This window comes from Marmota marmota, unplaced genomic scaffold (assembly GCF_001458135.2).
Source record: "Marmota marmota marmota unplaced genomic scaffold, marMar, whole genome shotgun sequence".
Classification (NCBI taxonomy): domain Eukaryota; kingdom Metazoa; phylum Chordata; class Mammalia; order Rodentia; family Sciuridae; genus Marmota; species Marmota marmota.
This window is the reverse complement of record NW_026000222.1, coordinates 17,078,505-17,106,136: the sequence shown is the minus strand read 5'-3', so window position 1 is coordinate 17,106,136 and position 27,632 is coordinate 17,078,505. Positions and strand designations below refer to the sequence as shown.

General features: G+C 52.2%; 2 protein-coding genes across 2 annotated transcripts in view; one reads left to right on the top strand and one right to left on the bottom strand.

Annotated features, from left to right (window-relative positions):
- Positions 1–5,249: 5,249 nt before the first annotated feature.
- Hsd11b2 (hydroxysteroid 11-beta dehydrogenase 2) lies at positions 5,250–10,542 on the top strand. The gene is made up of 5 exons (XM_015496211.2): positions 5,250–5,297; positions 8,675–8,887; positions 9,005–9,190; positions 9,282–9,419; positions 9,610–10,542. The coding sequence occupies exons 2-5, from the start codon at positions 8,722–8,724 to the stop codon at positions 10,002–10,004; spliced, it is 885 nt and encodes a 294-aa protein (XP_015351697.2). The 5' UTR covers positions 5,250–5,297; positions 8,675–8,721; the 3' UTR covers positions 10,005–10,542.
- A 523-nt stretch (positions 10,543–11,065) lies between these two features.
- The window catches only part of Atp6v0d1 (ATPase H+ transporting V0 subunit d1), a 38,574-nt gene continuing 22,007 nt past the window's right edge, over positions 11,066–27,632 (bottom strand). Inside the window, exons 2-8 of the mRNA XM_015496210.2 lie at positions 25,524–25,695; positions 16,976–17,154; positions 15,461–15,540; positions 12,283–12,360; positions 11,983–12,159; positions 11,797–11,874; positions 11,066–11,691 (exon numbers count right to left, since the gene is read on the bottom strand). Coding sequence (XP_015351696.1) covers positions 11,530–11,691; positions 11,797–11,874; positions 11,983–12,159; positions 12,283–12,360; positions 15,461–15,540; positions 16,976–17,154; positions 25,524–25,695 — 926 coding nt within the window. The 3' untranslated portion in view covers positions 11,066–11,529. The remainder of the gene's footprint in view (positions 11,692–11,796; positions 11,875–11,982; positions 12,160–12,282; positions 12,361–15,460; positions 15,541–16,975; positions 17,155–25,523; positions 25,696–27,632) is intronic.

The following is a 27,632-nucleotide window of genomic DNA, read 5'->3' as shown; positions in this document are numbered from 1 at the left end:
TCGCAGCCTGAGACATGTTTCTAATCCAGAAGCAAATAAAGGAAGGTTGACAGTCTTTCACCTGGGTGCCATTCACTAAATAATGCCATCAGGCCAGGGGCAGTGTGGCCTGATGGTTAGGAGAATAGGATTTGGATGGCTGGGTGACCTAGGGCATGGCATTTAACTTCTCTGAGTCTATGTCCTATGTTTGGGAAGAAGCTAATGAAAGTACCTGCTTCAGAGGTATGATGTGTATAAGGAAAATAAATAAAGTACAAGCAAGCTGACCACAAATTTCTGGCATGCAGCAAACACACAATAAATGTGAAAGAGGATTATTAATCCTCAAAATCTCAACTGGAGGATCCAAGACAGATCACACCCAGAGTTAGCCAAGTACTTCCCCTAAGTGTTCTCAGCTGGGGCTTGCTTTTCCCCTGAGGCTGGTCCAGAAAACACTGCAGAGCACGAACTGAACTGTTTCCCACCTCCGAGGACCCTAATCTCCAAACATCTGCCTTTAATCCTGGGGACAGGAAAAGAATTCAGAGGTGCCAGACACAGTTTAAAAACCCAAATGACACTCCTCGCTTCTTGTGTCTTACTGTCTTCTGGGTAATAAAGGGCCTGATTTCGAGGTGCTCAGCCTAGATGGGATACCTCTAAAAAATGGGGGGTTTCAGTTCACACCTAGGGCATTCGGAGGTAAGTTGGCAACCTCCAGGGTTCCCAAGCCACATGTATGAAGTGCTGGAATCCACAAGCATCCAGTTCCCTCTGGCCTCAGCCCTGGCATGTATGTGAACACCTTGGGCTGTTTCTAAATGAGACCTTGGTTCCTGTCCCTCATCTGGATGTAGTAATAAGACTTCTGGCCTCCACTCTTCCCGCTTTCCCCAAATTCTGGCCAAATGGGACAGGGTGTCTTGCTGAAGATCATCCCAAGCTCTCCTTTGCCCTTAGAATGAAGTCTAAGAGGCCATGCATGTGGCAAACATAGCTCCACACTAACAGTTCTCAAGAGCACAGACTTTGAGTTCAGGTACACCTGAGTTTGGATGTTCAGGCGGATCCAGTGTTGAGTCCAAGATCTTGAGTGATTTTCTAAGTCTCTGGAAGCCTCTGATGGAAATTGTAAAGAAACAAGTTTTGGAATTAATTTTAACAACCAAGTTGCCTTCCTTCCCTTGCATGTAAAATGGTGACAATGAGACCTATTATAAAGTACTATTGTAAGGCCTTTGCACTTAACCCAGGACTCGGGATAGAGTGAGAGGTTTGGAAGTCAACACACGGAATGAAGGTGGGGAAGGTGGTGGGGAGGAGGTGGCTCCCAGGACTCAGAAAGATGATGAGACCAATTTTGGACATGCTGAGAGCAAGGGGCCTATGTGTGTCCAAGGGAGGCATTTAGGGCAGAAAGGAGATCTTGGTTGGAGAGCCGAAAGTGTGGCCAGCATGCAAGCAAGATGTGCGCAGGGCAGGGCAGGAAGAGCATGAGATCTCCACAGCCAGAGGCTCACCATGAGGAGGACAACCTGGTGAAGGAGGCGCAAGGAGAGGCAGAGAGGTAGGAGGAAACCAGCAGCAGTGGCTGTGCAGGGGAGACAGGGCTTGAGGCCATCAAAAGAGGCCAGCAGGGCAAAGGCTTCAAGGAGGCCAAGTTAGAAGGCAGAGATGGGTCTATGGGATTTGGTGACTAGAAGGTCATTTAATGGTGACATCTGTGAGGTCAGGATGGGGAGCTGACCCTGGGCTGCAAAGGGGGAGGGGAAAGTGGAGAAAGTGATTATTGACAACTTTAGAGAAATGTGGTTGAGAAAAGAAGGAGACCATGTGAGAACAATGCCTGAGGAAAGGACTCTAGGATTGAGGTTACCAACAGGAGAGGCCAGAGCCAGAGTTGCTGCTGGGATACAGCCAGTTGTTTATTGTTCTTGTCTTCAGCAAGACACCCTGTCCCATTTGCCCAGCACAGGGCCCGAACCCATTAGGAAGTCAATAAAAATTTGTTGTCAGATGTGGTGGTGCAGACCTGTAATCCCAGAAGCCCAGGAGGCTGAGGCAGGAGAATGGTAAGTTCAAAGCCAGTCTGGGCAATTTAGTGAGATTGTCTCAAAAAATAAAAAGGGTTAGGGATATAGCTCAGTGGTAAAGGACCCTTGGGATTGACCCTCAGTACTGGAAAAACTAACTAAATAAATAAATTTGCTGTCCTTCAGGAGGGGGCATGATGGGGTCTAGAGCACGTGCAAGGTCTGGCCATTGGCAGGAAGAGGAGCCCCTTTGTCATTATGTCAGATGTGAGCAGAATGCAGGGCAGGCTCCTTGGGATTCTGTTGCCTCTGAGCTGGACCACAGAGGAAGGACGAGGTGATAAATGAGTGCCTGGCTCCAAGAACCCAGGATAGAGAATCTAGTATGAACACTCTTGGAGACTGCCGCTTGGCACCCCCAACTAGGGACTTCTGTTCCTTCATCCTCAAATCCAGGGCTCATTGCCTTTATCCCTTCACAGCTGTACCCTCTCAATGGGCCAGCAGATGGTGCCAGTGAGCTGCTGGACTCTGCCAGAGTAGACCAGAGCCAGCCAGTCTGCCCTGGACCCTGAGTCCTCCAGATCCTGGGGCATGCTAAGGGTTAAGCAGTTTCTGACAGGTTGGGAAGTTAGGACAAAAGACTAAGGAAGATGTGAGCTGAGGACTTGGGGCGGGGTGGCTCCAGGGGCTCCTTCCTTCTGGTTGCCCTTCATTCCTCTTTCCTCCCAGGCCTCACCTTATCTGTGAGGGTTCCTGCCCTCTGCCCCCCTTCCATTCTCTTCCAGGGAGGCCCCAACCATCCCAGACTCCTGGTTCTGGCAGAGGCTGGTTGTCTGCCCCTAGGCAGGCACGACCTGGCACCAGCCTCAGACAGGGCTGGGCCAGCCCCTCCCAGTTATGACTGCCTGAATCACCCTCTACTTCTAGAACACCTCCACCTGATGAGGGGAAGGGGTCAGTGGCCAAGGAGGCCACAGAAGGTTGAAGCACAGATCTTGGGAAGGAGGAAGAATGGCCTCCTGGTCTAAGAAGGAAATGAATTAGGAAGGTGTATAATAATGTGGCAGATAATCTAGTCTGCAACTGAGATCTCACAAGGCTATTGGTTCCACCTGAGGTGGCACAGTGTCCTAGAAGCTGAACTGAAAATACCCCCTTCCTATCTTAGCGATCCTATACTCCATATCCAAAGGCCAAGCCAGTCTCTCCCCATCGTGGTCTTTCTGATGAATCAAAGTCCTTCATGATTCCTTCAAGGGACAAGGTAGGACCCTGCTTCTCAGTCTCACCTTCACCTTTCTTATCTGCCTCCATCCCCCAACCCTTCCATTTTTGTTCTGGCAAGCACTGGCACTATCTATGTGGCCTTCACCTTGAAAACTCCCCAAGATACCCCCTCTATCTCCTTCTCTGATTCCCAAGTGGAAGGCCTTAATGGTCTGAGGCTGAAGAAACTATAGTCAGATTCTCAGTGGGGTGGCTAGAACTGGGAGGGGTGGGGGGTTCTGACCAATGCACATTCTACAGCTCAGAGCAGGAAGCCAGGCCAAGATGGGTATATACCTCTGAGCCTGGGCTATGCATACAGGGCAGTAAGAGTCAGTGGATTTGGATAAAGTATATTTCTCTGAGTTTCCAGAAGCAGGATGACCCAGACTTGAGAAGAGGAAGTTACCAGAAACACACATATCTCTCTCTATCTGTCTCTTAATATCTCTCTCTCTCTCTCTCTCTTTCTCTCTCTCTCTCACACACACACACACACACACACACACATAGAGAGAGAGAGAGAGAGAGAGAGAGAGAGGAAGGATCATGGCTTAGGGAACCACACAACCACATGGTACAGAGAAGCCATGGAGCCCCAAAGACATAAGTACATACAAACACAGGCACACAAGGTAAATGTACCCAAGGTCAGGCGTACACACCCTCCCCAGGAAACTCCTGCCTCCTAGGGCAGGTCTAGTCTGTCATCCATACTTCCAGAAGGAGGGAAAGGTAGAGGAAGAGGAGTGGCTCTGGGCAGAGATGGGTCCTCCACACAGAGCTTCTTCCCTTGGCCTGGCCCCCAGCCCCTCCCTGTGATCTCCCTGGCCCACTAGGAGCCAAGTCTGGGTGCAGAGAAGGCTTTGGAGGGGGCATTTTCATAGAATCCTGGCACAGAGCCTGGGCGCAGGAGAGAGAGAGACAATGAGCAACAGGGTTAGGAGCTGTGATAAGGAGTCTATAACCTTCTCCCAGGACCTATAGAGAACAGCAGGAGGCACTGGACAAGGCCTGGAGGCTCACAGGGAGACAAGGACCCCCTCTGCAGTGGCTTGCACCTTCTCTCCTCAGCAAAAGGCCTGGCACCCAGGTACTGGCACCAACTCCCAGTCCCTGGCAGAGCTTTGGCATGAAGCTAGGCACAGGGTGCCAGACACAGGGGTGGGCGGGGGGGGGCACCAGGCCACACACAAACGAGGACCTTCATACACACAGGCATGGATATGCACCCACACACCACTTATTTTATCTCCTGGGGATTCAAGGGAGAAGGGCAGGGACCACCCTGCCCTAGAGGCTGCACTCACTGACTCTGGGGGTGTTCCCATTGACTTGGCTCTTGCAGGGGGAGGGAGAAGAGGAGCACAGGTAAGACCTGGAAGCTTCCTCTGGTCCTCCACCCACCCCCACCCCCCAAACACATGTACTTGAGTGGCATGAGGTGGCGTTTGTGCATCCCCAGAGTTGGTCCTGGATGGAAGAAGGAAGGAGGGAAGGTCACCTCTTTTCCCTCAGCCCCGGCCCCAGGAGGATTTTGTGACCGCAAGCTACTCATGTGTTAGGGCATGCATGCCTGGGACCTTCGGCCGCACACGGTGTGCTGATGCGGGTGTGGCAGGCGGTGGCCAGGCGAGGGCGGACTGGTTCGCCGCTGAATTCCGCCAGACTACGGCGGTACTATCAATGTGGAGAGCCTGAATGGAGTTTGTGTTTGTCCTCAGGTGTCCCGAGCAAGTGTGAGCAGGATGTGCTCACCTGGGCGCGGCGGCTCACGGCCCTGGGTGCGTTCATGGGTCTCAGGGGTGAGAGGATGCAGGGCACAGGAGCTGGGCCCAAGGGCCCTTTACTCAGCTCAGCCCTCGGCAAAAGTCTCCTCCTCGCGCAGCAACTTAGGACTTTGTTCTGGCTTCTTCGAAAGCGGATCTGGCGGAGAGGGAGGGAAGGGTGGGCGGGGGGGATGGGGNCCGCTGCGCCTGCCGGTGGCCACTCGCGCGGTGCTCATCACCGGTGAGTGCGCGGAGCGCGGGGAATCCAGGCTAGAGGGCGGGACCGCACACCTAGAGGGTTCCCCATGGGCATGGCCAAGGCGGGCTCCCCAGCCCAGGAGAGAGAGTTCCCCTTCCCTTGGGTGTTAGGGATCAAGCCAAGTAGAAAGCGCTGAGCACCTCCCCAAGTCTGGGAAACTACCTGCCGCTCCAGGGAGTGTTGGAAAGAAAGTGAGCTAGGGAGTAGGCAGGTGCTCAAAGGAAACCGTGACTGAAAAAAGGGGAACCTTCTGGAGTTTGGGGAGTTTATGCTGTGTGCCCCTGTGAAAAAACAGTCGTGTAGCAGGGAATAGAGCTCTGAGGGACTTCAGAAGACACAAGTTGGAGGAGAGTCAGTCATCCATTGAACTCTGCCTGGTATCTCCGTGTGGGACGTTGTCGCATGTTCTGTTCCCTGGGGGCAGAGGAAGGAGCTTAGAAGGAAACTGCACTGACTGGAATCCTTGAAGTTCAGAAAATCTTGAGGTCACCCTGAGGAAAAACTGGGCATTCAGCTGCCTCTTAGGTCTAACCACCTACCGGCAACCTTCTGAGATAGCAAGAGTCTGCACCCCGCATCTCCCCTCCATCCTGCCTGGTCCTCAATGCCCAAAGAGGTCCTGGAGAACAAGGCTCAGGTGCCTCTGGCAGCCTGACTGAATTTTCTTGGTCTGGAGTGGGGAATAAATCCATCACTTGAGCAAGGGAAGGAAAAGGAGGTGCTCAACCACAAGTGGAGATGGGGAGAAAGGCCTGGGGGCCCTGGCCCATTGTATGGGGACAGGAACAACCTACTTTCTCCCTTAACCAACAAGGCTGTGGACAGGTACTCTGGGCTCTTGCATTGGGCCTGTCCTGAGGACACCTAGCAAACTGGCTTCTCAGAGACCCATTAGGGGTCCTGCATGATAAATGGGACTGGGAGAACTCTGGAGGAAATCTTTGAGCTGGGTCTCAGAGGACGCAGGGAGAATGGTGAAATATGAAATGTGTCTGGGTCAGAGAAAGGGTGTGGGACAAAGGTTTAAGGCAAGAATAAGTATGACCTGGGTAGGGGACAGTCAATAACCAGTCTGGCTACAGGGATGTTATGGGACGTGAGATTTCCTTGGAAGAGGCCTTGGATAGCAGGTAAGAAGCTAGACTATGCTGAGGTGGGGAGCGATGGAAACTGGTTAGAGGGTTTTGGGCTTTAGCAGAGGTAGAAATGGAGTAGAGCTCAGGCCAAATGGTAGAGACCCAATTCGGGGTGTAGTGTGAAGATTCAGGGGACCCAAGTTTCAGGGGTTTGAGGAAAGAAAGCCATCAGATCCTCCTAGCATGAAGCAGGAACTAAGTTATAGGCTCTGCCCTCAGGGACCGGGCAGATCTCCTCCTGCCTTCTAGTTTGTGAGCTGCCTCAACAGGACCCAGGCCATCTGCAGGTATTAGAGGCCCTACTGGGCAGTCTTTCCTGAGATTGACCTCAGGTTTTTATGATGCTGCTGTGGATTCTCCTAGCCTTATGGCTGAGAGAGGTGAGAGAAGGACTGCCCTCTGAGACCTGGATTCCCTCCATCCCTGGTTCAAAACTTCCACCTCCTATAGCACTGATTTCCTGCCTTCCCAGTGCCTTCACATCTGGCATTTCCTCAGTCAAGATCAGGCTACAAGACACTTAAGTGACCAGGTCCTGCCCTACCTAAGAGCACTGTATCTTATGCCTGCCAGTACTGCCACCCACTCCTCACTGCTTGCCAAAAACTACTTCATTAGTTCTGCTATGGGTTTGGGGTTTGGGCTGGGTGCCTATATGCAAACTCATGTGCTAATGGGTGACAGGGGTAAGCCTGTGTGTGAACATCCAGGCAGATTGGAGGTACTAAAAGTTACCCAGTGTAATGTATGCTGGTAAGAAGGTGTGTAAAATATAGGTGACTATGTTGGGACTCCATCGCTGAGGTTCTGGGAGGGTTTAGTTTTCCTATGGAGGGCCTGTCTGCTTTGGGAGGGAGCTGAGGAAAATGTATGCAGGGATGATCCCCCCCAAAAAACTCTCTTTTCCCCTCCCCCTTTCCTCTCTCCTCCCCCAGCTAGACTTGCCTTTGAAGGACTCCCCAGCATGAGTTGGTGGGCGCCCAACTGCACAAAGCCCAACTTGCAGCCCCCAGCCCAGCTTTGTTCTCTGCCTCAGCAGAGGGGGTAGGGATGAAATGAGGGGTACTGAGTGTTCAGGACAAGCAGAACTGCTTTGCAGCTTTTCTGCTCAGCAGGACAACAAGGGGGGATGTCCAGAGGGCCTTCTCCTTCCTTGGCCCTCCCCCTCCCCTTACTAGCTACCCACAGAGCCAGAATCAGAATCAAGAAGCAGGGGGTTATCGGGTACCCACAGACCCCCTCACTGGCCCTACCTGGTGGCTCTTCTCTTTGTATACCAACCAGAAGAAATTAAGCCTCCAACAGTGGTAACTGATGTCCAGTCATATTCTGTGGGATTGGGAAGGGATTCAAATGCAAGTCTGTTCTCAATCTACCTTGGTTCCCTTTCTGGGGGCAAATAGTCTGGGGTTCAGAAAATATTTTCTGGGGTTCAGAAAATCATGACCCAACTGTTGTCATGATTGGAATTGCAAGGGTTGCAGGAGGGTACCGAGGATGAGGTGAGGATATGTTTCCAGCTTACCTAGAGCCTCAAACAATAGTTGAAACTGGTATTGGAGAGAGTCTCAGGCTGGACAGAGCCTGATGGATGATACCAGAGAGCTTGGGCTTCATCTTGAGGACTCTGGGGAGCCTTGTGAAAGTTTTCAGCCACAGAGTGATTATCATTTTTGGAAAAATCCCTCTGGCTACTTAAGGAAAGGATGAATTCAGTGAGCTAGAAGGGACTAAATGATTGAGGATGCTGCTTCAATTTCCAGTTAAAGGAAGGAAGGGCAAGGTTCTCAGAGTAGGGAGTCAGGTAGGAAGGGAAACTGTACAGTAACTGCATGCGAGCTAAGGCTTAACGTCAAGCAAGCAGGAGGACATCAGGGATGGTACAGGGTCTCAGGCAACCTGGGATAGAATCCTGACCTTATTCTGTGCTGGCTACGTAATTTCAGGAAGCAAATTAGCATTACTAAGACTCAGTTTCTTCTGTAAAGTCAGGGACAAAAGCCACATTTGGTGGGGTAGCTGTCAGGAGATAGGAAAATGATAGCTGTCACAGAAGGACAAAGCCTACCAGAAGTGCATATAGGGAAGGAGAGCAGGCTGTTAGCTAATACTGAGTTGAGTGTCTAAGAGCCTGGGTCCCACCCAGACCCCAGTGATCTTCGGGTTGTCTTGGGGCTGGACTGTGTCACCAAGAGAGTTCACTAGCTGCCCTGCCCTGGCCAGGCTGCGACTCTGGTTTTGGCAAGGAGACGGCCAAGAAACTGGACGCCATGGGCTTCACGGTGCTGGCCACCGTGTTGGAGTTGAATAGCCCCGGCGCCCTAGAGCTGCGTGCCTGCTGTTCCCCTCGCCTAAGGCTGCTGCAGATGGACCTGACTAAGCCAGCAGACATTAGACGTGCGCTGGAGTTCACCAGGGCTCACACCACCAGCACTGGTCAGTTGGCATTGCTCCACAGGGTAGGGCATGCCTGGGCGGGTGTGAAAGGGACAGGGATTTAAAATTTGCTACTGGACTGACCTGAGGCTTCTCTCCCTGCCTTCATGTCTGCAGGCCTGTGGGGCCTGGTCAACAATGCAGGCTTCAACGACATAGTAGCCGACGTGGAGCTATCTCCAGTGGCCACATTCCGCACCTGCATGGAGGTGAATTTCTTTGGTGCATTGGAGCTGACCAAGGGCCTCCTGCCGCTCCTACGCCACTCAAAGGGTCGCATTGTGACAGTGGGTAGCCCAGCAGGTGAGAGCCCTCCCCCTCTGGAGGGCAGATAGGGATTTGGGGAAACCCTGGCAAAGGCTGAGCTGCCTCACTGTGCCCCTTTTATCCCTAGGAGACATGCCATATCCATGCTTGGCAGCCTATGGGACCTCCAAGGCAGCCATGGCACTGCTCATGGACTCATTCAGCTGTGAACTGCTTCCCTGGGGGATCAAAGTCAGTGTCATCCAGCCTGGCTGCTTCAAGACAGGTGAGGATCGGGGCTATGGATGGGGCACGCATGGGGTCTGGTACAGGAAAACAGGTGGGCATAGTCTTATGGGAGCAGGGACAGATCTGAGGAATGGACTTGGCTTTGGCTAGAGGAAACGTGGTTAAATAGACTGTTAGCCCTTGGTTTCCTAGCCAGCCTCCCTCTGACCTTGCTACCTGCTCCCCAGAGTCAGTGAGAAATGTGAGCCAATGGGAACAGCGCAAGCAATTACTACTGGCCAACCTGCCCCAAGAGCTGCTGCAAGCCTACGGTGAAGACTACATCGAACACTCGCATGGGCAGTTTCTGCATTCGTTGAGCCTGGCCCTACCTGACCTCAGCCCGGTTGTCGATGCCATCACTGACGCGCTGCTGGCAGCTCGGCCACGCCGCCGCTATTACCCAGGCCGTGGCGTGGGGCTCATGTACTTCATCCACTACTACCTGCCAGAGGGCCTGCGGCGCCGCTTCCTGCAGAACTTCTTCATTAATCCCTGTCTTCCCAGAGCACTGCGGCCTGGCCAGGACACACCCCAGGCCCTAAAACCCAACCCAAACCCTTCCCCGGTGGCAGCTCGGTGAGCTCTGTGTATATAAGGCCTAGCTGCTCCAGCATAGGAGGCTCTGTGAGCCCTTGGCTCTTCCCTGGCTATTATGACCCCCCCGAAGCCTATCCTAGAGCCTAGCCTAAACCACCCCAGCCCTACCCACTGCAGATGCCCAGTCCAGGCCCAGAAGGCTGAGGTTTTCCAGTGAGCTTCTGGGCCTCTCTAATGCTTCATGAGCCTACAAAGACACCTCTTGGGCACAGTGTTCCACCCTTCAGCTTGGAGAACCCAGTTGAATGGGGAGTTTAGTGCACGATTTAGCTGTAGCCTTTGACAGGACCCTACAAACAGTACCTCTGCAAATTAAGGAGTGACTGGGTGATTAGGGACCCCTCCAGGATTGTTTCTCAGCACCCATGCCTCAGTGGTGCAAATCCATGGTTAAATTCCAACTGTCTCTTGACCAACTCAAGAATTGGAAGCCCAGCCTCTCTCCCCAAGCCATAAGGAACTGCATACCCAACTTGCCCAATTGCTACTTTTTAAATAAAGACAAAATTTTATTTCTCCTAGAATGGGGGAGATGTACTGTTTGGAGGAGGTGACTGGTTGCCTGGGTAATAGGGTGTGGCTGCCTAGCAGATTGGGAACAGCCTGGGGAGCTCTTGGGGCTCAGCATGGGGGCCAGGGCTCTGGGCACAGGCCTGACTGGGCTCCCCTGGCACATTCTGTGGTTCACACCCTACCTCCTCTGTTGACCTCAGGCAAATAATTTATCCCTAGATCTGAGTTTCCTCATAGTGAACTGAGGAGAATAATGATGGCAGAGAGTTATAGGGCTCAGTAAAGCAATTAGGGAGGCATGTGGGTCCAACAGGGCCAAGACCCAGCTCTCCAGGCCCATCTCTGAATTTGAACTTCCGGCAGAAGAAGGGGCTATCCTCCAGGGACTTCCCTGATCCTGAGGAATCTGGGCTGCTGACTGCAGTGGTGGGCTGAGCAAGGGTGTGGTTTTGAGGGAAGTTGGGGGTCTTGGAGAGATATCAGGGTCCAAAGGAGGCAGCAGACAATGGAGGGAGGCAGCAGACAATGGACTTAGAGAGGGCAGTTTTATTGTCTCAGAGGGGCAGAGCTACTTCCTCCATGCCCCAGGGACACATACACACACACACACACACACACACACATATACACACTCTATCCTTTCCATGACTATGGGAGTGACCCTCAGAGGAGACAGCAGGCTCACACTGCTCCCACAGGTTCTCAGGTTAGGAAGGGGCATGAAAGTGACTACATGCTTCTCAGACATGTCAGTAGCTGTAAACATAGGGTTGAGAGGACCTCATTGCTCTGGAGGGGGTCTTGGTCCATTCTTGGTTAGGAGGGGGGTGCCCAGCCCCTTTTCAGGCCTGAAAGCAGTCCCAGAGGGAGTCAATAAAGCTGGGTAGCCCCTAGGACAATGTGCTACCTGCCCCCAGGGCAGGCAGGTGAGCCATGGGCTTTGTCACAGCACACACAGATATACACAGTGCACTTAGGAGCCTTGGGTCAGGATGCTAGAAGATAGGGATGTAATTGTCGATCTTGGCGCGGTGGCGCTGGGCAATACACTCAGCAATCCACACAATGTTGCGACACTCCTGCTCCTTGAGCTTCACAAAAGCATAGAAGACACCAAAGTGGAACTGGTTCAAGAAGGCCAACTTGTTCAGCTTCACCTGAGGACAAAGGCAGGTGTGGTATACATGGCCATGGCCAGACTCAGGCTTAAGCCACCAACCCCTCCCTATGCCAGGCAGGACCTGAAAGAGCCCCATGCTTACCTCGTGCTCGAAGAATCGGTCCTCCAGGGTCTTGTCTCCAGGGTTGCTGCCTGCACCCTCGAAAAGCAGTTTGTATTCCTGGCCAAAGAGTCGGGGGGAAGCACAAGCATGAGAGTGCTGCTGGGTACTGGAGGGGTATGAGATGCTAACAGGCCTACCCATCATCCTCCCAGCCAGGGTACTCACTGGGTAGTAATCGGCCACGTTCTTGACCTGCTCATAGTCATCAGCCCTAGCCAGCTGAGCCAAGCCCTCAGGGTAGAGGCGCCCGCAGTGCGGGAAGAGCTTGGCACGGTCCTCCTTGGATAGCTCTGTGCCAAAAGAATTGATGGTGATGATGAAGGCGCGGCGGTCTGCTTCAAACTTCAGGGCAAGTGCAAAAACACAAAAAGAAAGGGAGGAAGAGGAAGATGTAGTCAGTCAGTTGGCAGAACTTCCTCCAGGGCTAGTGGGGACCAGCAGGCAGGAGGGTGGGCAGGCACTCACCTCCAGAATGGGGCACATGGCATCAGCTGTGGTTCCGCCCAGTAAAGTGCAGAACTTGTAAAAGGACTCCAAGTAGGCCTGTGTAGAGCATGGAGCTTCCTCAATGCAAGCAGGGAGACTCTGGGTGCTTGTTAGGCCCCTACTCACAGCTCCCTCCTCCCCTCCTCAGCCCCTTTCATGATAGGGATTGGTCAGGAAACTTTAGAGCAGAGCTCCTAAAATATCAAGCAATTCTAACAGTTAATCAGCAGGCAGGAGAAGCCCACTGCCTTCTACCCAGGAGTGACAGAACAGTTTCTGACTAACAGTCTGCTTCAGGGTGCATGTCTCCCACCCCCTCATCTCACAGAAAGCCAGGTTCAGAGGGACCTCCCTCTTCTTCCTGCACTTCTGCCTTCCCCTTCCCCAAATCTCCCAAACCTCCTCTTCCTGAGTCTCAGAAAGGTTTCCATGGGCTATGGAGCAAAGGTTACTCCTGAGAGTTCAAAGAGATGGCTTGAACTGAATCCCTGGGCCCTTGCTGCATCCTACCTTGCAGAACACCAGCCCCCACCCCACCAGCCCCTAAGCATCACAAAGCAGGAACCAAATTGTCAGTATAGTTCCTGCTGAAGGATGGTTATTGCCTATGTAGACGTCAGCCTCCCAGTGCAATGGCTGGGCATGTAGGCTGCTGGTGGGAACAAGCACTTCCTGCCCAGGCAAATTTGATCTGTTGGGCAAAAGGAAAGGACAGGTCATCCCAGGTCCCAAGTCCCTCCCAATACTAGCTTATAAAGGCTTCTTCTCCCACACCTCTCCACAGTCTTGCAGATCCCATGGGTAGCTCTCTTGCATGGGTACTCTTCACTCACAGCCCTGGGGTCCCATCTTTATGGCGTGGTCACAGAGACTCTGACTTTACAGGGTAGATCCAATTCTGCTAAGTTACGGAAGGGACTTGGACCCCCAGGCTCCACTATTCCAAGAGAAACGATCCAAGACCCAGAACTCCATAAGGACCCAGGCTTAATCTGGCTGGCAACACTGGACAGGCTGGGCTTGGGGAAGCGCCTGAGGGTGACCAGTAGGGTCATAGGAGGGAAGAAACAAACAAACAAAAAGGACTGGAACAGGTCAGGAATAAGAAGCCCAGAAGAAGAGTAGAATCCAGGTCAGAGAATTGCCAGGAGTCAGACAGCCTGGGGATAAAGACAGCTCCCAATCTCTACCATAGCCTGGTGTTGCTTTTCAGTCCCTCCACAAGTCAGTCCCCTGTGGCCTTCCCTGTGGCCAGTCTAGCTGGTTGTGCTGAAATCCTGAGGCCTACTCCAGTGGAGCCCACAGTTCCTATTTGTGGGGGAAGCCACCAGCCAGGTCTTGGGCTCCATGCCCAGCTGCCACCTATTTGCTTGGCCAAGCTGTATCGATCCCTGGAGAGGTTGAACCCAGAGTTGAGAAGGCTGGTAGGATAGGCCTAGACTCTCCTTTGAAGGGTAGGGTAGCTAAAGAAACTGGTAAGACCCAGGTACCAAGGTCACCTCTCCCCCACACCCTGTCTCCTGGAGTCTGCCAGCCCATGGCTGCTGCACCAGCTGCCTATAGTTCCCACCTGCCAGGCGGCTAAGGGTCCACCTAATCTCCCGTCTGTGGTCATTGGGCTGGGACATTGCCTGACGAGCAGGAGGTCCTGGCACAGAGCCCAAAGTGTTAGGTTAGTGTTTATGAGCTGATGCTTGGGCAGCCTTTGCAGGTGACTCCAGCTAGAACCAGTCAGGCCCAGTGAGGGTGTGGGTGAGGCTGGGGGGACAGCCACACCCCTTATCCTGTCTCAGGGCAAAGAACCGGCAACAGGCCAGCTGGGTAGGCGGGCACACTAGGAATGTGTTCTCTCTCTCTCTTGGCTGCCTGGGCTGGCTGGCCTCCCTGTTCACAGGGTGGATGAGAGTCCTCACTTTAGCAAACAGGCTGAGCCAGGTGTGATCCCTGGTACTACCAGTGACTTACTGTGTGGCTTCAGACAACCACCTTACTTTGCTGAGCCTTCAGTTTTCTGATTTTATAAATGACAACAATAATGTCTACTGACTGCTAGAGTAGTCCTGAGTTTGAAAGTTGTGGATGATCTTCCTATCTCTAATGTGCTCTCCATACTATAGCCAGAGAGGGCTCTCTGAGTACATTACTCTGCTGGAAATCTTTGCTAGCTGACCTTATGCACGGGATAAAGTTCAAACTTTTGGCCTAGCATTCAAAGCCCTGGGTGACTTGACCCTGTGCCTGCCTCTTCCTCCAGCACCTCCCCACTGTCTGCACTTCCCACCTGTCTGTGCTCTGTGCTTTCCTTCTGTGTATACCATTTCCCTGTATCATCATGACCTCCGGCAGACTAGGGCACTTGGACTCAGGCTGTGCCAAATGTTATCCAGCCAGTTCCAATCAGAGAAAGAGAGGACCCTTACCATGGAGACTAGACAGACACATTCTCTCAGGGTTAGGTCAGCAAGTCCCTTGGCCAGGGTCATCCCCAGCTCCAATTCAAGGACTGCCCACTGCTGATCCATGTTCCTGACTATAGTCCATCAAGAGTCTTGGCACTACAGCCCAGTACCTCATCACAGCCAGAGCCCAGACTGTCCCAAATATCCCTAATGGTCCCCAGCTCTTAATCTCTTTGGACCAGGGCAGTGCTGGCCCAGTTCATCCTCTATCCCCAGAATCAGCCATAGCCTAGTGGAAAGCAGAAGGTGGGATGTGGCATGACTCTAGTCTGGGAACCTGAAAGGCTCAAAAAGACCTCCCCTCCTACTACCATAACCGAGCATACCACTGCCTTTGTTCAAGCACCTGTCCTGGCTGGCAATAGCTGAGATGGGGTAGGTCTGAGGGCTACGATCTGGGTAGTAGCCTGTGACCCTCCTAAATGCTGGGAGACCAGCAGTCCAGGAGCCAGCTCTAACAGGCCAAGTGGTAGAGTGCCAGCCACTCCTGCTGATCTTATCTGAGCCTGCCGCAGGCACCACAGGATGGAGAGCCTGTTCCATGCAGCTCTGCACCCATCACAGGAACAAGAGAGCAAGCTGATAAGAGTCTGGTGCAGCTGTGTCCTTCCCAAAACCTCACATAAATCACCATCCTACCATACCCACAGCCCCACCCACCAACAGGTTAATCCTTCACTGCTCATGTGCAGCAATACCTTGTAGAGTGTATTGCGGATAATCTCGATGTTCATCTCATCAAGATCCTGCTCTGAGATGCAGTCCTGGAAAAAAGCCGCTGGGGAGGAAAGACATGGATGTGAAGGGTGGGAAAGAGGCAAAAGCCCTGATGATGTTCAATAACTCTGCAGGGCCCAGAGGGCCCCACCATAAGGCCCATTGAGCCAAGTATTGGGGGGTGCCCAACCCAGCCTGAGATACTTGCCTTGGAAGTGGCAGAAGCAATACTCTGGGCCATGCGCACTGACCTGAGCTTTTCCTGCCTCCTTGCTCCTAAAATTGATTTATAAAGGAGGCGGCCAGCCATAACATGATCTAATCGCCGCTGGGACAGACCCAAGTTCAGACCATGCCAAAGACAGGCTTGCATAAGAGGCCATGAGATTCTCCTTTCTCTTCTCCAGGGGCAGCTGTGGATTCAGGGCCTGACGCCCACTTCTCTGCATCCCCTAGGAGGACCTGGTGCCCACACTTGGAAATCCAGCCTTCTTCTCTTTAGGACAAGATATGAGTATAGCAGCTGGGTGGGCATGGACCACTCACCCAGGGACCATTGCAGAACGGGAAGGAAAGGCCACAGCATGACAGAGTACCCTTACCCCTAGGAGGGCCTGCAAACTCATTGGTCTGTTCTTTCTTTAAATTTAAGATGGGGGCTGGGGATATAGCTCAGTTGGTAGAGTACTTGCTTCGCATGCACAAGGTTCAATCCCAGCACCACACACACCAAAAAAAGACAAAGATGGGAAAACTGGGGAAAAAAAAAAAAAAACAGCCTAGAACTAATTGAGAGTTACTGGGAGAACGGAAGGCATACTAGGTCAGTGGGTATGGCTTGGGCCTCTTAGCTTTGAGCCCTGAGATTCAACTCTTGATGGCTTCCTAGAGTGGTGCCCTGGGGCTCAGGATATTGGCTATGAGGTACTAGCTGGTTATGGCCCTTGTGCCTTCTCCACAGCCTCCTAGGCAGGCAGGAGCCAGCACTGTCTAGGCGGGGCCCTACAGGAAGCGTGCGATTCCCTCCTTGGCCTCTGACATGGACCTTGCATCCTGCCGGACACCGTCTGACCTGGCTCCTGGGACCTGCTTGCTGGAGGCAAGTGGAGCTATTTGCTTCCCTCCACTGCCTCACAGGCAGCCAGCGACTCTGTCCCTGCTTGGGGCCACAATCTGTCAGAGCTCCCAGGACTCCAATGGATCAAAGCTTTTCTCTCCCCTCCACAAACTTTGCCCTCTTCTGCACTCAGAGAAACCAGACTATTTCCAAAGTTACATGGTCTGAGGCAGGCCCTAGAGGTAGCCTCCCTGGCCCAACAAAAGCAACAGGAAAGGAGAAGTGGGGTGTTGAAGAGAGCACGAGAGGAGGAAATTAAGGAAGGACAAAGATGAGCAGCAGCAGGCAAGTCTGCCTTTTTGGCTCAGGGTTATCCTGCCCCCAACAGTCCACAAATCCCACACCAAGGCACCAGCACTGAGACCACTGCCCAGCTCACCCAGGGGTGTGTCCACCAGAATGGCATTGTAGAGCTCAGCAGGTGTCTGTGCGATGTTCACGGCCTCCATCTGCTCGAAGCTGCCTAGTGGGTGGCACTTGGGCACAAGCTCAGCAATGGAGCGCTGGTGCAGTGTACCGGTGATGAGCAGGATCACATTGTCAATCATGTAACTGTAACTGTGGGAGACAATCAACAGCAAGACAGCCTATCAGGGTGGAGGCCTAGAAGGCCTGTTGTAGCAACCATGTCCTTGTCTCCACCCTGCATGGGCCATTAACCCCTAACCAAAGGGTTAGGCCTCTCTAACCAAGTTTCCTTCAAGTTCCTGCCCCCTGCCCCCATCTCAGCACCAGGAGCACAGAAGAGACATGGCATTGCTCTTGTGATGAAGGATTCGTGCCCCCCAAAGGATTGAAAGACAGGTAACTCCCTGAGAGTGTGAACAGTGTTATAACAGGACACAGGAACCACGGACACACAGAGGTAAGGCATGCAATCTAGCCTGCGAGTGTGCTCAGGAGCCTGAGAGAGAAAAGGACTGTGAGTTGAAAGTGTATTCTGGGAAGGAGGGACAGTTTGTGCAAAGACCTGGAGGCCCGCACTGAATGAAGCTGTATTTGAGGAACTGAGCAGTCAGACTGGTAAAGGGAGAGGAGGGGTGCAGCCACTGGCAGAGCAGTACTGCCAACAGAGAAATACCTGGGGAAGGGGCTCAGGCAAGGCTGAGGGTCCTGGCTTCATCTCAAACACCAGGTACCCATGAGGGGGATATAAGCAAGGAGTATCACAGTACCCTGGAGGGACACAGTGGTGAAATGAGGAAAGGCTGAGAGGAAAGGATGGGGTGAGCGGAGACTTCTCCAGGAAACATCAAGCAGAAGCTAGTAGAGGTTCCCTGTGGAGGGAAGGCCCAGGTTAAGCAGACCTACAGAGCTCTACTCCAAAGGGACAAAAATACCTTCCTCCCTAGGGCCCGAGACCAGAGCCAGGCATCTGCCCAGGAGGGTCTGGACAAGTCCCAGAGATCTGAAAGGCTGGGCTCAGGTCAGTTCTAGGCAGAGGCTACCTTAGACTGAGCCCTGCAGGAGGCCAACTCTGGAGAGTCCATGGACAGCAGAGGGGGCTGTGGAGCTAGGGAGGGTGGGGCTACCAATTCAGACTTGGCAAGGGACAATGCTCCGCTTCCAACCAAAAGACATGGCCAGGAATGGGTCTGGGAAAGAGAGTTTGTGTAGTCACCTATGAGGGTATGGAATGAAGAAGGGGAGAGGGCCCCAGCCATAGTCTGGCTGCAGTAGCCACAACGATCCTCTAGTCTGTCACCATGGATGAATTTAGGGTACATGGGAGCTGGATGAGGCCTCAAGAAAATGTCCTTGAAGACTAGGCTAGCCCATGGAAGGGTGAGAGCTGGGGTGGAGGCTGCTGTTTTGAATTGGGCCCTGAGCAGAGGTCTTATTCTGGCTTCTGGGAGGACTGAAGCTAGGTTCCTACCCTGGGACAGAATGGTGAGTACCTGTGCTCAGGCTGTTCAGTGAGGGCCTGGTAGGAAGTGGTCCCCAGAAGCAAGAAGCAAAGGAAGGTAGCAACCCAGGGCTCAGGCCCTGGCTCAAAGGGCTTTGGGGATACTCCCATAGGGCCCTCCAGAGGGTAGCAGGAGGAGGAGGCCCCAGCTCCTGTCCTGGCCTGACCCCCAGTTCCCCCGCTTGCTACATATTCCCCTAGTTCCCCCACCCCCTCTGCCCTGCTATGACCTCTGCTCTCCTGGGCTCAGGGCCAGGCAGCTGCCCTCTCTCCACTCCCAGTCTGGCTAGGTCAGCTACAGGATATGCACTGAGAATACACAGCCCCCTTTCCAACTGAGGGCCTCAGACAGGGCCCATTTGCAGCTGCAAGCCAAGAGACCCATATGGCCAGTCTCCTGCCCCCAACCCCACAGAGCTGGCAGAGTAGAGGGACTGCAGAGAAAGACTGCCAGAGTTTTATGCCTTGCTCTCCAGCTCCAGCCTGCATCTTCTCTTCCCTGGACAGCATACACTTTCTGTCCCTGATACCTTCTGCATCTCATGCACCTCAGGATAACTCATTGGCTTTTGATACTCCACATATGCCCTATTTAGTCCTACTGTTGCCATCTTACTCCCTGAGATAGCCACAAAGAACCTGCCCCTAAGAAAGTTCTTTTATGTTCTCACACCTTCAGACAGGGAGGAGAAAAGCACATCCCTTGGACCCACATTAACCAAGTGATCCCACAACTACTAGACCCACTGTCAGGGGAGATAAAGCCCAGAGAAGGCCAATACCAGGCCCTGACAAAAAAAATAAGGCAGAGGAGTTTTTCCCTACAACTGTTGTCCATATACCTTCATTCATGTCCAGGACCCCATACCCTGGCTCTACATACCCCATCTAGCCTCATCTTCTCAGAGGGATCCCCATAAGCCAGCTTCTTCTTCCTAAACCTCCCCTAACCTTGTCCATAACTCAGGGAGTCTGTTTAGGTTGAGGGCAAGGCTGGGATCAGGGCCCAAAAGAAGTGCCTTGGCACTCCTAAGGGTCCTGGCCTAGCCTCAGAGGAGAATTCTGTGGGAAGATGCTGCCATCTGGCTTTGCTGTTGTCCCTCCAATGATGTGGAACAGGCCAGCTGTGATTTACTTTTCAGCCGTGACAGCATATGTACAGGCCAGTGGTAGTCCCCCACCCCCACAATGTCCTGGCTCCTCATAGCCTGTCTTGCTATAAACCTTAGCTCATCACAGAAGGAAATGTTGGGCCACTCATGGTTGTGCCACTCACACCTTTCCAAGGCCCCTTTCTATGCAAGCCAGGCCAGCTCAGATGATCCTGTGCTAGGCGCAGCACTTCCCTCCCACTGGGCCAGCTGTGAAGTTGCTATAGTGGAGGACCCTGCTTTCCTCACCTGCCCAGTGAGGGTTAGAATCTTCTCTCCTGGGAGATGGGAGGCAGGACAAACCTAGATAACATGGCCCAACCTTATGCCAAGGCTGAGGCCTTCAGCCGGCAAGGAAACCCTCTCTTCCTCCTTCTTGCCTGACTTCAGCAGCTGCCTCCCTGCCCCCAGAGAACCACTCCACCATTCCTCCCCTCATTTGGCCTCAGTAGAAGAAAATGAGGTTCCAGCTGGTCAGCATCTCCCTCCAGGGGAAGACAGCTGGGGAGTGGATGGCCGGCTGCCTGCCAGGCCAAAGAGGCCCTCGTGGAGTGGGGGTGGGGCAGTCTGAAATCCTCTGTCCGGAGGCCCTCCCTTGCCCTGTGCCTCCAAACCAGCTCCAGCCCCCAAATGCCTCAGGCTGGAGTTTAGGACGTTACTTCTTCCAAGAAGCCTTCAGAGTCCCTAGCCAACACTGCCCCTCCACTGTGCCCTTTGTTGCCACCTGCTGGAGCAGCATGTCTCCTCAGCCCTGGAAAGGCAGGCCTGGTGCTGGGGAGGAGGCCATGATGACTGGGTACCCCAGATAGCCTATCCACCCAAAGTCCCCATAGCAGCTCCCATGAGCTGCTAATAACCATATCTATACTCAACTACATTTGGATCCTGAAGAGCCCTGTCCAGCATAGAAAGTAAACAGAAATATCTGTTATGGCCTCAGCACACCAGCTCTCAAGCCTGTTTCTCTTCTGCAATCAGGATGAGTGAGTTATGTCTCATAGCAGAGGTAGTGAGGCTTTAACCTTCTCCTCATTAAAATCCTGCCCCTCCCCAGAGGCCTGGTTGGGTTGTCCCTCATGATTTGAACTTTCTAGGTCTTGAGGAACTCCTAGATGTTCCCCCACAAGCTCAGAACAGTGTCAGTACTGGCTCTTCTGCAAGGCAGGGACCAAGTCTATCCTGGGACCCTGAGTCCACAGCAGGCAAGAGCCCCAGCCTGCAAATATCAATAGTTCACCCAGTAGCCCAGCTTTTGGACAGTGAGAACTGGAGGATCAGAGCAGGGAGGCCCAGGGAAACCTGATGCCCCTCTGTGACCAAGTAGGGCCCAAGATAGGGGTGACATGTTCTGAGAAGAATGGCAGAAGTGTCCACAGGCCCTCTGGAAAACTTGAAGCCACTGTCCTGGGCCTCCTTCCAGTTGCTCACTCCAGCTTGTAGCAGTGAGGCCATGACACAAGAGAGATGAGACCTCAGCCCCCACAGCTGGTGAAAGTTTCCCATACTCAGGTTCTGCTACTGGGCACCTAGGCTGCAGGCAGATGCTGCACACTGGGAAAGGCCCTGACTAGGAACTTGCCAGATCTCAGGCTCACTCCTCCCACAAGCAACTCTCCTATCTTCTCTTCTAGAGCTGACTCTCCTATGGAAAAATATCATGGAATGGCCCAAATCAAGATCTTCTCCAAAGTCACAAAACACAAACTCTATCCCAAAACACAGAGCAAGTCAGTGGCTGGGCCTGGTAGGAGCCCTTGGTATAGTAACACATTAATATGTTAGCATCATGAAATTGAGTTGGGTCATCTCAAGGCCACATGCTGATGGTCTGCTTCAAGGGAAACTGTCTATCCCTTGACAGGCAGTTGCCTCCACTGTGGTCACCCACTCTCTCAAATGACTTCTCCATCCCTATCTAATCAGGGAGTCTTCCCAATGCTGAAAAACCACCTCTGAACCCTTGTCCTGTCTGAAGCTGCCCACAGGCCTTTCCAGGAATTGTCTATGTATTCCCCTGTGTCCTTAGCACTGGGTCTGGCCTAGAGCAGGTACTGGCCCTGTGTGTTGGCTGCAGGCTGACTGGGATCTTCAAGAGCACTGCATACTGTCTCTCACACAGAAGGACAGAGAAGGCCTTGACCAGCTTTTGCTTACATACCTTCAGTGATTGGGCACTCATTACCTCCTGCAAAGCCTGTTCCTACAGGCTTTGAAGCTGTAGGCAGAAGCTCTGAAGGCAGAAGCTCTCTGAGGGATAGAGCTAAGTGACCTTTGTGGTGGTCTCACCCTCTATATCCAGCTGAGCCACCTGTCTGCACAAGGCCATGGCCCAGGATGGGGTATTTAGTTGATGCTTCCACCTCCTAGAGGACCACACTCTCCTCTCTGGGGACATTCCTCTGGTCATTTCTAGGTAGCTTCCTCCTCCTCAGAGGGGGTACCACACCTGGAGAATGTTGTGAGGGCAGAAGGCTCATTACTCAGGACATGTATAGTCCCCTCAGCCTAAAACACCTTCCCCCAATTTTTTCCTTAAACACCTAACCCTCAATCAAATAGGTACCTCCTATGAAACCAGTCATGAATTCCAAGTCTGGGGGATTCCCTGATACAGGCCTTATAGGAAGGCTTCTTCACCCATTTCTGCAACACTCCTCATACCAGAATGACCTGATGGGGCAGAATACTAGTGGGGGCTGGATGCTACCTAGGGACCAGGCCTGACGACCTTGGTCGCATGAAGGCAAGGACTGACTTAGTCAAGCCTTGTGGTAGACTGATAGGACTGTTGGAAGCTGGCTGGAGATTCAAGGGATAGGAGGGAGGGTGAAAAACAGGCAGGCAACATAAAAGTTTAGGCTCCATGAAATGGGTTTTTAATGATGTTAGAGAATGGTGTTAGAAGCTGCTGGGAGGGAATCTGGAAGAAAAGATGGCTGCATATACAGGAATGAAAAGGGGTGGCCACTCAGGGTACAGGGAGCAGGATGAGGGGATCCAGAACATTGGTAGAAGGATCCCAGAGTAAAAAGGGTGCATCTTCCATTGAAACAGAGTTGTTGGGGAAGATACAGATGAAGTGCTGGGAGGCATTCTGGCTTTTATTGTCTTTGTGGAGGAGGAGGTGGGCCATCTGCCCAGAGAGGTGGAGGTTGCAGGCAGGACAGAAATGCTGTTTAAGATGGAGAGATGGTCTTCTCACCTTTGGCAGGGGTCTTCCGGGTGCTGAGAAGGGAAAGAGGCTGCTGGGCAGAGACAAGCTAAGGCTAGCTGAGTAGGTAAGCATGCATATCTGGCAGCAGGGATGACACCCCCAAGGGTAGGCTTTCCCAGCTTTGCTCCCACAATGGAGGTGGAGGGAGGAGCTCCAGGCTAGAGGCTGCTGGGATTCCTCCAGGGCTGGGGGGCTGCCAGCCGGGTGGGACCATGAGTTGGACGGCCAAGAGAGCTGAGGATATTGGCAGAAGAAAGTTTAAATGATGGACTAGAGATCCTCAGCTGGGGAGGGTGTGAAATAAGACAGAAGAAGTAGAAGGGGAGAAAGCAAGGCCTAATATCCTGCTGAGTTCTGAACCCATGTCCCACAGGGGGCCGAGAGTGGGTTGTAGCTCAGTGGTTACAGGCTATGTAAGAGAGGGGGTGTCTGACTCAGCAAATTCAGGGGTGGAGCAGTTCCAGGTGGTGACATGGCCTTGGGTTGCCACTGGTAGGGGTGGCTGAAGCGGAGAGCAGAGGAGCAGGTCATTGGAGATGACGGGGTCAGGGAATATGCAGCCATAGGCTCAGACAGGCTGACACGTGGCTGCTAAGCTTTTCCCAAGTGAGGGCAGGAGTGAGTGGATGAGAAGGCTGTGAGCCACAATCACCCATGAATGGAAGGGGCGGGAAGTGGAGGATTTGGACAGCCTGCCACAGGATAGTGCTTGGCTGCTTTAAGCACACTTGGTGCTTACAGCCAACCTCCAGCAAAGAGCTGGCAGCTGCTTTGTCTCAGTCACACTCGGAGCCTTCTCTAGTTTCGTGGCCTGGCAGGCTGACACCAAGTCAGGCCAGGAGTTAGATGTACAGGCAGGTGGGCAAGTGGCAGCAAGATGGATGACCAATACCCTCTGATCACTATAGGGTCAAGCTTCCCCTGGCCGGCCTACCTGACAAGACCATAACATTCACCAGGAAGTTGAAATAACCTTGTGCAAACAAGCCAAAGGTGAAGGCTGGGCTCTGACAATAAACGCATTGCTTCCTGGTATGTCCTCAGCTCTGGCCTTAAGACAGGAGACACACAGGCCAGGCCAAGAGTTGGGTGACAGATGGCACTCTGCAGTGTGACCTTCCAATGCAGCAGCACATGATATACTCCACCTCTGGCTTCCTGCCCAAGTAGGTCCATGTTGGCATATCTTGACCTCAGGGGCCATGGCAGTGTGAGGATGGGCCCAGTTAAAATACTAGGGAGGGGTTGGGGTTGTGGCTCAGTGCTAGAGTGCTTGCCTAGCATGTGTGAAGCACTGGGTTCAGTCCTCAGCACCATGTATAAATACATAAATAAATCAATTAAATGAAGGTCCGCTGACAACTAAAAAATAAAAAATAATTAAAAAAAAATAGTAGAGAGGCTGCTAGGGAAGGAGGTCTGTGACCTGGAGGGGGCCTGCTTGTCAGCTTGGCTCTTTAGGTGTCCCAGGCATGGCTGGCTCTTCCTTGAGGATAGAAACCTCTAGCTAAAGCCCCCATTTGAGCAAGTGGATCCTGTGCAAGTGGCTGCTCCCTGCTGGGGACAGGAATAAGACCAGACAGCAGGCATCTCACCTGATTCCTGCAGGGACAAATGGAGTGGTATGCCTACTCCCAAGGAAGAGGGTGGGAGCATCCTAATCATGGAATGGAAAAGCTAGACAATACCTAGCAGAGTGCAGGGAAATGCTTTCCCACAATGACACACACTCACATGCCATGGGTATAAAGCATACTCAAGGCTAATCTCTAATGACTATTCTGCAGCTGGGTAGCATAGCTACCTGGGGTTGGGTTATTTCTTTGTCTGCCAGGCTCTGGCTCATGGCTTCTGGACTCTCCCTGCAGAGGAAGCCTTTCTACCTCCCTGTGTCTACAGGCACACATAGCAAGCATACAATGACTGCCTAGTCCAAACACCCGCTTCCAGCCTGTATGTAGGCCTAGGGTCCTCTCCTCTGCTAAGCTTCCCCAGGAGCTGTAGAGAAGAGCCTTACTGTAGGCAGAGCCCACCCAAGGGTTATGATGGGGAAGCTGGTGCAACCAAGGGTTATAAACATGGGATCCTGGCCCACCTGACTCCTGTTGGCTTGGTCCAGAACTGGGAAAGGCAGCATGGCATTCAGCCTTCCCCAACCTGTACCCCTGCCTAATCTCCCTGAGATCCAGGCCCTGATCAGAATAGATGGAAAGGGATCTCAGCCCAAAAAGGGCCAGAGGGCCTGCATGGCCTATTCAAAGAACTGGCTTGTCAGACCTCTGTCCATACCCTGACCCTTCACTGCAGCAGAAGGGGAAGCCTGTTGAGTGTTCAGAGTGAATGCTGTAGGGTAAGTGAAAAAAAGAGCTCCCATTTTCCCTGGTTCCCCACCCCAATCTCTTTAACACCAGGCTAGGTGTTATAAGGAAAGAGGCTGGTGACCCCATTTAACGGACTGTGACCTGGAGGTCCAGAATTGTTGAATGACCAGTTCAGTTACACAGCCCATGAGGACCCTGCTTGATGACAGCTGACCTGACAGAGCTATCATAAAGTCTGACAGCTGACAGAGGCATGAAGACATATGACTTAAGCCATGCTGGGGCCAGATCATGTCAGTGTAGCTACTCTGCCCAGGACAAGGGGGCTCACTCACGTAATGAAGTCCAGGAAGCTGGCAAGTGGCTCATAGGCGTGGTTCCTCATATGGCGAAACTCTACCACCATCTTCTCTTTGAGCCGGTCATCAATGACTGACACTGTCAGAGGTGATGCCTCATTAGCCAGGAAGTTGCCATAGTCTGTGCTCTGCAGGTGCAATTTCAAGTCTGAAATCCAAAGGAAGAGGGTGAGGACTAGCCTTATGGAACCTCCCCCAATGTACCACGTTCCCATTCCCACACAATTTGGCCCAGCCTCTCCCTTGCAGCTCTGTCCTGCTGCTACCCTAAGTTCCATCTGCCTGATGGCTCAGGGCCTATCGCAGGACATCCAGACCAAGACCTTGGAGATGTCCCAATTCCTCAGGCTAAAAGGCAGCACACTGGCCCCAGCATACAAGCACAAGTAGAACAATTGTGCCCCAAGATGACAAGGTTGGGAAACCTCAACCCAAGGTTCCATTCATTACCCACAACCTTTGAGGACCTAACCTAAAACAGAATATGAGAAGAGCCCTGCATTCCAGGGCCATCCCTTCCTTCATATCTTTCCTTAAACACCCCCTCTTTCAAGGCCTCTCCTGCAGTCCTCTCACTCTGTTCATTTACCTGTCATTTTTCTTTGTAGCACTTACCCCACCTGATACAGGGCACATAAGTTCCATGAGGACAGGGAGTCTGGGTCACTGTGGTATTCTAAAGCATAGAACAGAGTATGCTCTGCTGTTTGTTCATACTCAGGAAATTATTGCAGAATGAATGAAAGATGGGAGACAGTGGGTGAAAATAGCAGTTAAGTTACTCCTGGATTTTGATATGAGGGATATGGCAGTGATGGCAGTGATTAGGAAGGGACATGTGTGCGTGCATGTGTGCATGCATGTGTGTGTCTACCAGTCAACTCTGGCTTCTGCTGCTTGGCGAATGCATACTACTCCATCCCTTGGGGAGGTTGCCAAGGGATGATAGGAGGGACTACACTTGTGACCACTTCCGTATGCTTCCCCAAGGCCTCCTTCATTGTCCTTTGGGCTCAGAAAGCCATGCAATCCTGGGATGCTTAGAGAAAACGGGAGGTAGAATATGCAACCTTTCTATAGGTTTAAGGAACCCCTGTGAAGTCCTTCCTGCTGTACCCCATCAAAAGAATGCACCCAGCCCGCAGTCAAGTGTGCTAAAGGAGATAAAAAAAAGTACATGAGAGAGGGCATAGAGGGAGGTGTACAAGCTGCTGTGGTGAACACAGTCCACCTGTGTGTCCGGTAGGTGGGCTGGTAGCAGGCAGTACTCATGTCCTCCCAGGCACTGACAGAGGACTTTAACCTTTTGAAGGAGAGTCTTCAGGAGGAACCTGTTACCTTCACTCTCACACTGCCATTCATGTCTACTCTTCTCCCATGGCCACCCAAGAGCAAACAGAAGAAAAGGCAAGATGAGGTAGAGAGAGACCAACCTGTCCCACAGATCCTGCTGCCACACCCAGCTATATCACTCAGGGCTTCTGCAATGAGCCCTTACTTTGGGCTCTATCCTTCCCTATCCTAACCAGTTTGGCTAACCCAGCTATTCCTAGAGTAAAGCATGGGGGCAAGAAAGTGCTTTGCTCAGTAATACTTGGGTTGTTGAAGTGTTTGATTATTTGACTGGTTTTTATTAAAAAAAAAAAAATCTCAATTGTAATTGATAGTTACTACCATAGTAGTATATTGCCTGTATTTCTACCTCTATAAATGGACTTATGTGCTAGATTTTAATAACCTTAACCTTGGATAAATATACAAGTCTTAAAAGAAACATGGCTTATTTGTGCAAATTGATTGGTTTTGAAACATTGTTAATGCCCTAAAATGTTTTTTGTGGGTGTGAAACAAATGGTAAAAATATTGAATTGGTTCCCCTTATTACAGTACTGAAACAAAGTCTGCTGAATTCATCAAATCATGTTCCTGCCCTGATTTTACATACTTGTGTCTATTAACAAACACTGTGATACTAGGGGGGAAAAAAAAAAAAACAACCATGGACAGGGCTTCTGTCTAGGCTCAGCAATCACCAAAAACTTCATTAGGGAAAGCTGCAAAATGAATGGCACCTAGCAGTCAGGA

Coding starts and splice junctions, on each gene's coding strand:
- Hsd11b2 (XM_015496211.2), top strand. CDS start 8,722: ATGGGCTTCACGGTGCTGGCCACCGTGTTGGAGTTGAATAGCCCCGGC. Junction 8,888..9,004: donor GGCTCACACCACCAGCACTG/GTCAGTTGGCAT, acceptor TCATGTCTGCAG/GCCTGTGGGGCCTGGTCAAC. Junction 9,191..9,281: donor GACAGTGGGTAGCCCAGCAG/GTGAGAGCCCTC, acceptor TTTTATCCCTAG/GAGACATGCCATATCCATGC.